General features: G+C 40.3%; 1 protein-coding gene across 1 annotated transcript in view; it reads right to left on the reverse strand.

Annotated features, from left to right (window-relative positions):
* ABCA13 (ATP binding cassette subfamily A member 13) overlaps positions 1-16,172 on the reverse strand; it is a 418,312-nt gene that overhangs the window by 135,759 nt on the left and 266,381 nt on the right. The window contains exons 44-46 of the mRNA XM_084798070.1: positions 8,390-8,473; positions 5,535-5,604; positions 887-1,005 (exon numbers count right to left, since the gene is read on the reverse strand). Of these exons, the coding sequence (XP_084654196.1) occupies positions 887-1,005; positions 5,535-5,604; positions 8,390-8,473 (273 nt within the window). The remainder of the gene's footprint in view (positions 1-886; positions 1,006-5,534; positions 5,605-8,389; positions 8,474-16,172) is intronic.

Here is a 16,172-nt window from a genome sequence, read left to right on the forward strand (position 1 = left end):
TAGCAACATGGACAGACTATGGGATGTCTGTATATATGAAGCAATGAAGTGTGCTTTGGAGACTTGGGAAATTTGGCATGATAGTGAGTGCTTCTGACACTAAAAGCAATGTTGAAGACCTCACACCTATTTACCACAGTCACCTCTCTTGGCTCCAAAAATTTCAACAGAAAAAATTTTTACAAAGGCTACAAGGAATTTTAAGACATGGTTTGATCACAGGTTCCGTTACTAGGTGCTACATAGTAGAGGAAATTTTAACAAGAGACCATTATCTCATTATGCCATTAGCTCTTCTGCTCTATTCCCTGAAGCATCACAACTGCCACCAGCTCCCCTGATTCTGGCACTGATGAGATCTCAGTTGATATGATTCCCCCCCAATGCTTCAAAGCCTGAAAGTCAGCAGTGAAGAATCTGATTAAGGCCTACAGAGTGGCTTTGAAATGAATATCAACGCCATGGTGCGCATCAGACTTTTGAGCATTAATGTACATGAACATTTGAAACAATGGGCTTTTCCAAAGTACAGCTGACTCTCAAAGTCCATGGTCTCCACACATCTGTGGGCTCAAACAACTATAGACGGAAAAACATTTAGGAAATCACACTACTTGCATTCAACACATACAAACTTTTTATTCATCATTACTCACTAAACAACGCAGAATGGCTGCTCGCATGGCATTATGCTGTGTCTGGTACCATAGAGATGAATACAGAATGGAGTTCTATGCAGGTACCATAGCACAATTTTTTATAAGAGACCTAAGCTCTTGTAAACCTGGGTACCCTCTGGGGGTCTTGGAACCAATCCCTATGCATGTGGAGGGAAAACTGTTAGTCACAGACAGTAGGAACGATCCAGCCATGCTTCTATACAAACCTTGGCTTTGCAGATGGCATCAGCAAGTACTCTTCCACATCATAACCCGAGAGGTTGAGCAGTGTGTGTCCCAGGCAGTTGGTCAGATAAGGAGCCCCGGCACTTTTATTTGGACACTTCTGTAATTGTTTTTAAAGAAACAAAATAGAAGCTTTTTCAGACCTACAATTAGCTTACTGACATTACTTTAAACTAAATGAGACTTTTCCTCGATTTCAAGTTTTAAAAAATTATCTCCAGCCTTTTGTATATTCTGATTTCTAAAATCTCTTTAAGAGCCTCATGAAATCGAGGGTTGTGCTGGAATTCCACTGTGCCCTGTGCTGTCAATCATATCTGAGAACTTCAAGTCCTTTTTTGCATGTAAGTTTGGGCAGATCTGTAAGAACAGAAAAGGGAAGATGTTTTCACTGGCATGATCTTTCATTTGAAGAAGCTGCAAGAGTCAGAGGCAGCTAGTAGGAGAAAAATAAGGAGGAGAGTGCAAAGACCTATGTTTCTTTCATACGTGTTAGAGGCCAAACTCAGACAGTCTTCTGAAGTTTGCCCAAGTCTGCATGATGAAATGGCCATCAAATGAAAAGGAGGGAATTGTCAACCCAGTGGTCACCACACGACTTCCAGTCTGCCACAGACAGAGTTCAGACTAAATCTGTTTCTACTTCTGTAAGAGAAAGTTTGAAGAAAATAATATTTGGGAATAGGAAAACTCTCTCAACTTTTAATTCCAGCTTTTGGAAACTTGTTTCCCCTTCAAAACTGGAATCAAAGCACCTTGACCTAACATACGGGTTTGTTTCTCAGTTCCTATGTACATGCCAGAACTATGGCAAGTCAAGAGGGTCATATAAACTTAAAGTATGATTTTCAGAAAGATGGTGATTTAGATAGTAAGGATATTAATTGCTGAATATTATGGCTTACCTAAATTCTCACACCTATAGAAGTTTACAGACTCGAATCAAAGAAAAAACAAGATGGGTAGGAAGTTGCAGCAATTGTAGGGGACATTGAAAAGCTGTTGGTCACAGCCCCAAATCTTCAGTCAAACAGAAGGTATCAGTTCACAGGCCCAGCATGCATATGTGTGTGTGTGTGTGTGTGTGTGTGTGTGTGTGTACGTACATATGCTCACGCTCACTCAAACCATGCCATGGATTGTGTTCTTGAAAACTGATGAGTTCCTTCTAGTCCTTCTCCACAAAGAAACTTGAACAAAGTTTTCTGTGGAATGACTCAGCAAAGCTACTTAATATGTTCATTCCTGCAGGGCATGGTGGCACATGTCTTTAGTCCCAGCACTCAGGAGGCATAGTTCTATGTGAGTTCAAGGCCAGCTTGTTCCATAAATTGACTTCCCAGACAGCCAGGATTGTTGCCCAAGAAACCCTGTCTTAAAAATACAAAATAAATAGATAGATAGATAGATAGATAGATAGATAGATAGATAGATAGATAGATAGATAGTCATTCTTTCAGGAATAGCTTGCCTAACCTCAACACAAGGAATGATTATGCTGACCATCACAAATGCATAAGATATCTACTTAGCATTTAAACTCGATGGATGAATAATTTAACCAAGTTCAAGTTCCTTATTCACAAACTGGAGTAAGAACTTTTTAAAGTATCCCTGACTCTGGTGTTTCTCTCTAATTCTTGTTATGACTGTGAATCAACATGTATCTTTCTAAAACACAGTCTGTACTTTGATGAATCCCTTGTTAAGAAAACCAAAGCTCTATGAGGAACTCAAGCCCATTAGAAAATGCATTTAGCCACTTTTTGTAACTCTTGTGTGTCTCATTATCTACAAATGCACCTTCTGTAGTCAAATGTTCTACCCCTGAGTTTTATCCCATAAATATACCCTCTGTGGTAAGCCTAGTGAGGATTCCCTAAACAACAGATTCCTGGCCCTGGAATCTGTCAATGCTACCATTTGTGGCAATGGGTGTGAAGACTGTCACTAAGTTATAGACCTCCACTGGAGGAGTCATCCTAGATAGTCAGAGTGATCTCCATTGGCATCATTTGTGTCTTGATAAGATGGAGGCAAGAAAGACTAGACAAGAGTGACAGAAGATAGGGTACCACAATATCATACAGTAGAGTTGTGTAAACTCTTGTTATCAGAAGTAAGCCATGGATTCTCCCCTACAGCGTGCTGGGGTGGACTGTGACTTTAGAACACACCACTCACACCACTTATTTCAGATTCTGCCCCAGAACTTACATGGACAAAATTGCTTATTTCAGCTCTCCAGCATGTAGCAATTTGTAGCATCAGCCTGAGGAACATAACATCCCCCTGGAGTTTTGCACAAGGACATATCCATTCCTGGTGGTGGGATGCTGTCCACACTGCAGCTGTTATTCACTAGTGCTCAGTCTGAAAACTTCCTGTTCATTCTCCAGGACCCACAAGCTTCCCATTGGCCTTGGAGATTTCTTAGTGCTGTCTCTTACAGACAACAACTGGAACTAACCCTGGGTTTCTGGACTTGGAAAGAGCCAAGATACAACAGATATGCATATGAGGAAATAGACGTGGACCCAGAGCTCCTGAACAGCACAACTTACAAGACGGTAAATATTTGGCCTTCTGTCAAACAGTTAACTAGGAGCAGCACGCTCAACAGAAGTAAGAAAGCTAAGCTTGGATATATATTTCCCCTGCACACTTTCCCATGTCTCTCTAGAGGTAAATGCTAAGTTATCTTGCAACGTTTATATGATTCCCTCGCCTGAGGTCCTTGGATTTCTAATGAATTGGCTAGTATTTCTCAAAGTGTATTCCAGAGAACACAGAGGTCACAAAAAACAAAGAAGGAGAAGGAGAAGTGGCAGAAAGCAGCAACAGGAGGAGAAGGAGGAGGATGGAAGACAGGAAGGAGAGGGAGGAGGAGGAGGAGGGGAAGGAGGAGGAGAAATGGCAGATTCTTTAGTCAAAGCCTTTGCTGACAATGTTGCATATTCTCCACCCTATTCAAACTGAAGTCATATGCAACAAACAGTTTCTAAGAGAAACAATAGCAAGGCAGTTTTAGCCACCGCTCCTGAAGCATGTTTGCCCACAGATGGTGCTCATTTGGCGTCTTTCTTTTCTTGTGTGCATATTACTGCACTCTTATGTTTCATGAGAGTTGGGTTGAATCGGGAGCCATAATACTATTCTGAAAGACAATCATCCCCCCTACCCGCTTGGCACCCGATCTAATCCGAACAGACTTTAGGCTTGTGTTAAGAAAAACCATTACTGTAATAGAATGACTAAATCCAAGCTCAAGAGCAAGAGCTCAGAGCACAATGTGAGAGGTTTTATGACAAAATGGAAGAACTGAACCCAACAAACAAAAAAGGACCTCTGGCCAGTGCGGCGAAGCGAGGCACGCAGGTGAGTTCTCTCACCTCACAGTGGAAACATGATGTCTGCTAGCCTTGGAGCCACCAGTCCTCTTGGTCTCCACTGTGCAGTTGCACTGTCTTTCTCTCCCACTTCCTGAGTTTTGCATATGAGAAGACATCTGATGAAACCCTCCAGAAGCCAGCTCTCTACAGCAACTAAGCCGCTGGAGCCAAGGGACCCCATGGGGCCACCAAGTAAAGCGCCCATTAATGTGTTCTCCGTGTGTTCCTTTCCTTTATGGATCATCAGTGAAGAGCTATCTCTTTGTTTCCTTCTAGAATCCTGGCTTTGCAGGCACAATGACCATGCCTACCATAAGAGATGCTGGGTCAAGCCTAGGGCTTTGTGTGTGATCGGCAAGATTGCCATGTTTAACCACTGGTTGTAGATAACAGAGCTAAACCTTTCATTAATTACCTTCTGATATTTCCACTGAGATGAACCGAAATCAATTCTCCAAATAAATTTGAGTTTGTTTCCCTTCACAGACAATGAAGCTATGGCCTTCACTACAAAATCAAAATACCTACTTCCATATATTTCACATCAGTAATATTTCATATTAAAAATGCTACGTTGTAGCTTAGCTTTTAATGTCTAGTTCTCAGGACCTGAATACAATGATGAAGGAAGCCTTGAGGTCACCCTGTCATTTCCTCCGAAGGGGAAAGTCTAGCTTCATCTCTAGCTGAAGTGGCTTCAGATGCTCACTGCATCACAGTGGGGTGAATAATGATTAAGAGGCATGAGCAGGGGATGAACAGGCAGCGGAGTCGGTGGGAGAGCTGTGTCCTGTCCACTGTAAAGGATGAAAACCCTCCACAAGCTAGCAAGTCCCATCTTGGTAGCATGCTTATTCTTTCTTGAGTACCACCAGGCCTCCTCATCAAGGGGAGGTGGTCAAATATGGAGCACAGGAGGTCCCCCTTGGTCTTAGACCTAGGGGAGGGGAATAGGGTGAAAGCGGGAGGGAGGGAGGAATGGGAGAATACAAGAGATGGGATAACGACTGAGTTGTAATCTGAATAAATTAATAAAATTAAAAATAAAAAAGAGAAAACCCTCCACAAACAGCTAATAAGTAAATATATACACTGAGAGACTTAAGCAGCAAAAGCGAGAATTAGGCAAATGGAAGCTACTCATTTTTTTAAATAAAGTATAAGTATAAGCTTTATACTTAAATAAATAAGTATAAGCTTTATACTTCAAATGACGAAGGGTGCTTCAGAAACATACCAGGCAGCCACATGAGTCCTGGAATTCTGGGCCAGAATAAGGGTCCCTATGCCAGCTTGAAGAATTCATCCTAAAGGGGGAGAAAAGGAGAATCGGAAAGACTGTTTTATAAAAAAAAACCACTTTATTAGTTCCATCACAATACAATACCGTTCACAAGATGGCCACCTTCTTGCCACTGAGGCAGAGCTCTGGCATGTGACTTCACAGTGGGAGCCACTAATCTGCTGCCAATATTTTGTGAGCATGGCAGGATTCCGCGATGTGACACAGGGATTAATTGGCTGCTCATCCGGAGTGTGCTATTATTGTAGGATGGGGGAGATGGCTTTGGGACTTCCCAGAGCTGAGGCTGTTGGCAGACCCCAAGACTCTCAGATCATAACCAGATATCAAGAAGCAACTAGTAACTGGCTATTAATTGCATTAGATTGAAATGTTTGTTCATTTCTGTGTCATGTCATAATAACTTAATTACTCCAAGAAAAGCTACAATTAAATTTCCACATGAAGACAGATTGTGATGGTTGGGGAGACTGTGGATAGCAATAAGTAAGCAACTCTTAAATTGTTAATTGCGTGTGTGTGTGTGTGTGTGTGTGTGTGTGTGTGTGTGTGTGTACATGCTATAATGTATATGCAGAAGCAAGAAAACCACTGTGGGAGTTAGTTAGCTAGTTTATTAGTTAATTAGTTCATTCATTCTCACCTTCCATCAAGTGGGTCCCAGGGATCAAGTTCAAGTCTCTGGGCTAAGTCATAAGAACTTTTACTCACTGAGCCATCTGGCTGGCCATAGAAAAAGCTTTTCTGTGCTATTTTCTCTGTAGACTTTTATCCTTGAGAGTGCCAGAAATTAAGGGTTTGTTTTTTTAAAACAACAATTTTAAGTCAAATTTTACTTTAGTACAGCTAACTAGTCTGAATTACTCAAATACTGAGAAGAGGTAGAAATGAACATTTACCAGCCCACAGGTACCCGCTATATCCTTTCCTTGGCCTACTTTTCAGATCACAAGACAAAGGTAGCAGCTTTCAGAACCACTAGTTGGTCACACAGCAGAAGGACTGACCCACCGCACAGGTATGTTGCTCCAATGGAAGACAGATAGGATAATAACACCATGTTGGAAAAAGTCCATCCAACAAAAATACACATGTCATTCTGTTAACCCGACTGGCAAATATAATGTCCATAAATGTTTCTAATAAGCATTATTATTAGTATTACTATTATTATTATTATCATCATCATTATTGATAATCTAGGTCATAGGAGTTCCAATTATTATTATTATTATTATTATTATTATTATTATTATTATTATTATTATTATTATTATTATTATTATTATTTAGCTCATAAGAGTTCCAGTCAGGGATTCTCTTTTTATTAATTTTTTCATATTACATCTCGATTGTTAGCCCTTCCCCTATTTCCTCCCATTCTTCCCTCCCTCCCACTTCCCCCTTTCTCCCCTCCCCTATGTCTGTGATTGAGGGAGACCTCCTCCCCCTATATATGCTCTTAGAATATCGAGTCTCTTCTTGGTAACTTGCTATCCTTCCTCTGAGTGCCACCAGGCCTCCCCATCCAGGGGACATGGTCAGAAAAGGGGCACCAGAGTTCATTTGAGAGTCAGATCTCACTCTCCACTCAACGGTGGAGAATATCGTGTTCGTCGGCTAGGTCTTGGTAGGGGTTCGAAGTTTACTGCCTATATTCTCCTTGGCTGGTGCCTTAGTTTGAGGAGGACCCCAGGACCCAGCTCTGCCTGTCATAAAGTTCTTCTTGTAGGTTTCCAGGACCCTGTGGATCCTACTACTTCCCCATTCTTCCATGCTACTCTCACCTAAAGTCTCAATAGGAAGTCCTCTCCTCTGACCCACTTTCTTGGTAAGTAAAGTTTTTCATGGTACGTATCCCTTGGCCAGTCAGGGATTCTTGAGTTAACATGGAAACAATGATTAAGGGAGTTGCATTTTTTAACCAGATGGCAGTAATCCAATTACTTTTGTTCTTAAAAGAATGACTATTTGCCTCTCTTATGGCCAGCAGGGGGTACTTTTGGCCATAGATGCCTTGAGTGACTGGGATTGAGGGCTTTGGTGTTGATGTGGCCAGTCCTGCAGAGCCCATGCATGGCAAAGCCTTGTCTCCTCCGGGAGGAGGTGTTGGGAGGCCTGGTGCATGGTAATTCAAACACTGAAGGCATGCACTATTGGAATAGACACATATTGTGCCCATAGGACTCTTCTTACTTAGCCTGTGAGAGTACAGAAATCTCCTGGCCCTGATTCTCCAGCTAGCTACAACCTCTTTCACATGTAACCTACCATTTCAAATCAACCATCGTGTTGCTTAACAGGGCCACACAGATCCTCACACGATGTTCTTACTCAGTAACACAACTCTAAGCTAAATAAACCTCCTCTTCCAAAACAGTATCCTGCCCCAAGTCTTTTGGTTTTGATGGACCAGCATGGTTCCATCTTAAGATTACAAGCTATCTGTTACAAAGTCAAAGGAAATTCATTCCTGTTTTCTCTAAAACCTAACTCTGACCATGTCTGGACCTATTTCCTGGAATTTGTCATGTTCCATGCCCTATACTATGACCTCTGCCCTGATAAGATAAGGTGTCCTAGCAAGTTACTACAAAAACAAAAACCCTTGGAAACTTACTAGCCTTGCAGTTTTTAGAATATATAGACATACACATTAAACTGACTTTCACTCCATGTAGCCAAAGCTGGAACATGGATGAACCCATTCTTGAGGGAAGCAAAACACTTGGGTCTCCAGAGCTGCTGGTGTTGGGGTCTCTGCTGTGCACAGGGCCCCAGATACTCACGGCTGACTGACCGGACAGCGAGGATCCCGATCTCCAAACTTGCGCAGAAGAACATGGGCAAGGTCCACGCCCTGGCTCCCACTGCTGTAGGATGGTGAGGAAACAAAGCACCATTAGGACGAGCGGAGGACACACTCTGACCTCACCCTAGTCACGCTGACTGGGATACCAGTTTCCAGAACACCAGACAAAGCTGATTTTCTAGTGCTTTTATGGTAAAGGTCGATGAGCAAGGATGAAACTGAAAAATGTCTTTAAGCACAGCTTTTAACACCACACATACAGATTGCTATGTGTTGTTAGAAAAAGCACAATATTTTTCTCATCTTTTCAATTAATTTGCTAACCACTTTTACATATTTTCATGGACCTAAAACCAAATCCTAAAGGCTGTCTAATATAATGTCATATTATGCTAATTTATTAAAATCAGTAAAAATTACTTTCTCCATGCTGGAGCTTCAGCTTGGAACAAATATTCATCCTATTACTCAGAAATACAAAAATGCAACTTGTATTTACATACTTTGGTTCCTACGTGTCACTGAATCATACTTCTGTAGTAAGAAGTCTTCAGCACAGAACTGGACCTGTGTTTAGCTTACTGACCATAGCCCCACATCTATTTATTACCAAGAGCCAAAGTCACTGATACTGAATTTCTTTACCAAAGAGACAATCAGCAGTAATGCATTTATGTCATTATAAGGAAAGATGCAGAAACAAACACTAGGAAAAAGTTTAAGTCTTGTACATCAACTGTTAAAAAATGACTGGAGTTAAGAAAAAGTTTTTTAAAAAAAGATACATCGAACTTCTTAAAACTGGAATAATTCCTAGTAGATTCGTTTCAATTGGTTACAATTCAGAATTGGGATATTTGTAAAATACAGAAGACTTTTAAGATGGTAGATACCATGCAGACACAGTTGGATATAATATCGAGAGAATAACTGGGGAAAGTTAATGAAATTTATCTGAACGTCTCCAGTTCCAGTAGCAAAGGAAAATATGGACTTTTACAGAGAACAAGATAGAAGTCCAGAGTCCATCTTGAAATGATTGGCCTGATTTGTGAAGCGCTTTCCTCTCGGTGATAAGAAGGGCAACAGCTGATGGTGACTAATGTTGTTTTGATTGAAAATCCCAAATCATGGGCCCAGGGGTCTCGCTCAAACTAGGGCTCCAGCTAAGGACAATACAGGCCATAAACTTCAAACCCCTACCCAGATCTAGCCAATGGACAGGACATTCTCCACAGTTGAGTGGAGAGTGGGGTCTGACTTCCACATGTACTCTGGTGCCTCATATTTGACCACGTCCCCTGGATGGGGAGACCGGGTGGCACTCAGAGGAAGGATAGCAGGCTACCAAGAAGAGACTTGATACCCTATGATCATATACAAGGGGAGGAGGTCCCCCTCAGTCACAGTCATAGGGGAGGGGACTAAGGGGAAAATGGGAGGGAGGGAGGAATGGGAGGATACAAGGGATGGGATAACCACTGAGATGTAATAAGAATAAATTAATAAAATTAAATTAAAAAATAAAAGAGTGGGAAAAAAAGAGGCATAAAATCACTCAGCTGAACTACCTACTCAGCTTATGTCCCAATGGAGAAGGCCCAAAGTCTCAATAGCTGTGCTGACAGCTCAGGATGAAAAGCCCAAAACAAACAAACAAACAAACAAAAAACCCAAGGCCAAAAAAGCCAAAGGCCAAGGAGCTGAGAAGCTCAAGAGCTAGAGAGCTAAGAGCCAAAGAGCTAAAATCTCAAGAATTGGGCATTGAAATATAGAAGCTATGAATGAGAAAGCCCAGACACCCTTCAGATGAGGTCAGGCAGAAGAACATCCTTTACTAATTGTCTCACCAGTGAAAATAAAGCAATCCTTTCATTTCAGCTAAGTAAAACTCCACCTTAGTGACAGTGTCCAATGCTGTTGACGTGGCACATGACTGCTCTACACCATTAGTAGCAACACCAACTCTGTTTTGTATTTCTTTCCTTATCCTTTCAAATCTGAAATCCCCTGCAGCAGAAGCTGTCCTCCCATAGAACATTAAACTTGTACTTTGAAGGTATAAATATACAAAGACATGGACTCATTTAGCCTAGTGTGACAAAGGTAGAAGACAGTATTTTCTGCTTGGAAAACTAGAATTTTTAACGTGATCTGTTATGTGGGAAAGTATGATAAATAAACATAACCCTGAAGGCTCTTAAGAGAATTGAAGTGTGATTATCAAAGATTACTGGTTTGTGTAGGGGGACATGGTGCTGGGACTCAATACTGGGCTCCAGGTGAGAATGGTATGGAAGAATGGAGAGATAGAAGGACCCAAAGGGTCCAAGAGCCCCACAAGGAGACCATCAAAGCTGGTGGATCTGGACCCAGCGGGGCTTACACAAACTGCTGTACCAACCAAGGTCAACGCATGCAGTAAACCTAGAACCCCTGTTCATATCTAGGCAATGGACAGCTCATTCTCCACAGCTGTGGAGAGAGTGGGGACTGCCTCTGGCATGAACTCTGGCGCCCCCAATTTGACCACTTCCCCTTTGTTGGGGAGGCTTGGTGGCACTCAGAGGAAGGGGAAGCACGATATCCAGATGAGACCTGATAGGCTGTGATCGTATGGTGGGGGAGGAGGTCCCCTTCTGTTGGAGATCTAGGGGAGGAGAATGGGGCAAAAAAGAGAGGGAGAGGGCAACAGGAAGATACAAGTGAGAGACTAACAATCGGGATGTAATCTGAATAAATTATTAAAAATAAATAAAATGTTAAAAAAATAAATAAAAATAAAATTCCAAGAGTAAAACACCAAAGCTAAAAGTGTTAAAGACCCCTTCTACTTCTACATGGTGTCTTTTTTTTTTTATTTATTCTTGTTACATCTCAATGGTTATCCCATCCCTTGTATCCTCCCATTCTTCCCTCCCTCCCCATTTCCCTTTATGCCCCTCCGCTATGACTCTTCCTGAGGGGGATTGCCTCCCCCTCTATATGATCATAGGGTATCAAGTCTCTTCTTGGTAACCTGCTGTCCTTCCTCTGGTTGCCACCAGGTCTCCCCCTTAATAAAGTTAACCCTAGGTCAAGAGACAGAGCAAGAAACCAGCTGACAGGGATTAAAGAGTAGGAGAGACTTTGAGTTGAGGGGTATTTAAGACACCATGTATTGTCAAACTAAGGCACCAGCCAAGGACAATACATGGTGTCTTAAATACCCCTCAACTCAAAGTCTCTCCTACTCTTTAATCCCTGTCAGCTGGTTTCTTGCTCTGTCTCTTGACCTAGGGTTAACTTTATTAAATCCTGTGTACAGATAGCTCTTGGATTAAAGGTGTGTGTTAAGGCTCAACTAGGACAGACGAAAGACAGGATTTTACAGTTCAAAATTTCAAGGATCACAATGGGATCAAATAGAGGTTTTTACAGTTCACAATCTCAGGGACCAAATACTCTGCAACAGACTAAGTTATAGCTTAAGACAGAAGATCTCAGAAAACTGTACTGTATTTCCAATAACACATATTTTAAATGACAGAAAAGAGAGGGAAGGGGGATAAAAAAGGTTGCCCACTACAAGATCATTAGCAGGAGAGGAGTGGCCAGCCTTTACTTCTCACTCAACCAGCATAGTGGGAAGGTGCCATTTAAAATTTTTTATTTAATTACTATTTGTTTTTTATTGTTTTGTGGGTCACACACATCATGGCATAACAACTTATGGGAATCAGTTTTGGAGGGAACTGTCATATCTGTTCCAAAGATCAAACTCAAGTCATCCAGCTTGGTGGCAAGTGGCTTTACCCACTGAGACATTTGGCTGGCCCTGTGAGATTACAGTTTCAAAATGACTGCCAAGTTGGATCAGAGGCTTGGTTACCCTGGACCCTTAAGAACAGCAGACTGTGGGAACCAGAGCAGAGCAGCTCTGAGCATGCCAGAGTCCAAGCAGGTGGTTGTTAAACACTGGGAAGGACAAGGTCTGGAACCCACATTTTCAGCCCAACCTGTGAAGGATCTCTTGCTAACAGAACCATGTGAAAACATCACCTTGGAGCTGTGACCAGCATTTTCAACCTATATAGTAAGACACCCCTCTCTCCAGGTGAGAATGGCATCTATGCTATACCCTATAAGAGAAAGCATAGGGTGTAGGTGACACTCTGGAAACAGGAGAGTCAAAACCAGATTGAGCACTCAGGCTAGCAACTACATTTACTCTAAGGCCCTAGACCTGTCTCCTCCTTTTACATTTCTCCATTACTCAATATCTGGTTCTTCACTGCTTCTTTTCCCTTCCATTTTTTCTATTTGTTTTTTCATCTATTTTTTTAAATGTCCCTCTTCACAAGCTTTTCCAAAAGATAAAGTTTCTCAGGCTTGAGGGATGGAGGAGTCTTGGGATGTTGAGGTTGCCTGGCTTCTGACTGTAACCCTTTACATCTTTCTCTTCCCATTTTACCTTTATCTGAGATCCTCACTTCCCTAGCATCCCTATTGTAGTTTCCCTCCTGGATTTTCTCTATCAGCCCACAGGAATTGCTGGTCTCCCTCTGCTTTTCTCCATTCATCCACACCCTCAGGACCCACTATCTATGAATACACTGTTATGACTATTCCTTCTCTTCTGTTTTTCCTATTTTAATTTTATTTGTATGGGTGTTTTGTATGCATATATGTCTGCATACCACTTTTATGTCTGGTACCCATGGAGACCACAAGACATCATCGAATCCCCTGGAACTAGAGTTAACAGATGGTTGTGAGCTTCTATGTATGTGTTTGGAATTGAACCCAGGTCCTTTGGAAGAAGAGCCAGTGCTCTTCCTTACAGCTTCCACCAAGTGCTCAAATCATGTTGCTTGCACCTGTTTGCTCATTGTTTCCTAGCTAACATTCCCTGAGCATGCTGACAGAGTTTTTCTGCCTCTCAGAATGTAGCAGTCCCTGGAGCTCTGGGCTGCTACCAGTCTCCGGCACTGGGCAAAGCATGGGCACAGAACCCACACAGAGTCCCCTGACTGGAAGCTCCTTTTCTTCTTAAAATGATTAGTTGAAGGGGCACTTTATCTTTAATTGCTTTTTATTGAATTTTCACACAGGAAAGTACTGGGTATGAATCCTGGTGCCACACGCCAAGCACGTGGGCTGAGGGTTAAATAGTTGAGTTTATGTCCTCAGCAAGGGAAAGAGAAACCCCAATCAGTTATACCCACTCCATCAAGAACACGAAAAACATACCCACTGAAAGAATAGGGTTAATCTTTTAAATCACACCGCCATCCTTTTCTCAGATGTGTACATGAAATGAGAAACTAAGTACATGAAAATTCAAGCTATTATTACTCCTAAAAACAGTACTGATCTCACAGTGATGTTGCCTAATGAGAGTGAGTTCAATAAAATCCCAGACAAAGAATACAAAAATAATTTCAAGTATGTCAAAAGAATCTAAGAGGACATAAACACATGGAAGAATATAAAGAAAACACATGAATGAAATAAGGATGTCAATGTAGAAATATGTAAAAGTAAACTTCGGGAGATGAAAAGTAGACTTACTGAAAAAAATAAGCTGAAATGGAAATGAAATGTTTAATAAGTTCAAAAAATTTTTGTGGACAGCATAACAGAGTGGACAGAGGAGAAGAGGAACTGTTACAGTTTGAAGACATAATCCAAAAATTCATATTCCTATATTCAGCAAAATCATCTGTAACAACTGAAGAATTAAAAGATTATTTCCCATTGTTCAGGAGTTAAGATGTATTTAGTTCTAGATAGATATATTAAGTTGACAGAGATGAAATATGATACATACTGGTATTCATTCAGAATTTTAGACTCACCAAGACAGGAAAGATGCTTTCTTCAAGTTTGCCAAATACAAATAGCCAAAATACTATAAATGCAATATTTATATAATTCCTGATTGTTTTATGGCTCTTCTTGCTGTTTGTAGTTTATTTTATTCATATGTAATAATATAAGTGTATAGGTAAAAAGAAATATAGTAAAAAATATATTCCATGATAAATGGAAACCAGAAGAATTCGTGGCCACTAAGGAAGCCCTACAAATGATACTTAAAGAACTCTTTCAGAGAAAAACAGAAAGATAAACACATCCATGAGGCTACAAGGAAAACAAAAAAATTCTGTGATAGAACATTGGTTAATTAAGTGAGGATCAATAAAACACCAAGCTCCACCAAACTGACAAAATGACAATAGTTAACATACACTTTTTGATATTAATTCTGAATGTCCATGGTCTTCGGTCCCTAAACAAAAGATATATATATACACTATCACATTTAATCTAAAACGAGGATCCACCAATTTGCTACCTCCAAGAAATGTACCCCATCATCAAAGACAAATAAAACGTCATGGTGAAATAGAATAATAAAGCAAGCAGGAGTCATTGTTCACATGTGACAAACTGGACTTAAAGCCAAAACTAGTCTTAACATAATGTCATACTGACTGGGGAACAATCCAACAAGAGGCTATTTCAGCTCTAAATGGATGTCCAATGGACACTGGCGTGCACAAACATTGGATGTAAAGATACATACTAACTCTAACAACTTTAATATCCAATTCTCATCAGTAAATAGTTCATCTATAGAGACACATGAGTAAAGTGACATCATAGATCAAACAACTGCACAGACGTCTATACAGCACCTCATCTAAATGCTGAAGATAAACAACATAAGCAGTAGATGCAAATTTCTCTAAAGTGGTTTATACAGCAGAACACAAAGCAAAGCCTAATAAATAGAAAAATCGCAAGACAAATTCTTGTATTTTATCTGATAACAATTAGATAAGGTCTAAAAGCAACAGCCAGAGAAACTACCGAACACACACACACAGACTCATAGACTGAACAATACAATATTTCATTAATAATTTGTTAAAGATCAAGAAGAAGGCTTTTAGTCCCATAATTGAATTAAACTGAAAATATAACATATCAAAACCTAAGGTAAACTGAAAATAGTCCTAAGAAGAAAGCTGAGATATACAGATGCCTGCATTAAAACATCAGAAATATATAAAATATGTAACTCAGTTCTGCGTGTACCTTGGGACCTAGAACAGGAAAAGTTAAAACTGGTAAATAGAAAGGAACAATTAAGGTCATTGCAAAAACTAATGAGATTGAAATCAAGAATAATAAATAAATAAATAAATATAAACTAATACCACTGAAATTAGAAATTGATTCTTCGAAAAGAAAATAAATAAAGATTGGCAAGCCCTTAGCCCAACTAATCCAAAAAAAAAAGAAGAAAAATTCAGATTAATAAAATCAGAGATGAAAAGCAGAAATTATAATAGATATCATTGATATGTATCATTATATTGTATATCATGGTATCATGATGACAAGCCTTAAAGACTTGTATTACACTAATCTGGAAAAGATAAAAGGAATGCATGACTCTGTAGGTACATGTAGCAAACAAAAATTAAGCTATGATAAGATAAACAACTAGTACTGAGCTCAAGAAGCAAAAAACTGAAAAAGCTATTATGAAATTCTCCCAGCTCAAAGCCCAAGTCCAGCTGATTGACTGTTGAATTCTGTCAGACCTTTAAAGAGAAGATGCTACCAATGTTTTTTTTTAACCATTCTATAAAATACAGAGAATGGATGCTACCAAACTCACTTTATAAATATACTATTATCCTGATATAAATGCCAAATAAAGACACAAAAGAAAAATAAAATAGCATTTCCACTTCTGAGTGAGA

This window comes from Acomys minous, assembly GCF_964271855.1.
Source record: "Acomys minous genome assembly, chromosome: 10".
In the NCBI taxonomy this organism is placed as follows: domain Eukaryota; kingdom Metazoa; phylum Chordata; class Mammalia; order Rodentia; family Muridae; genus Acomys; species Acomys minous.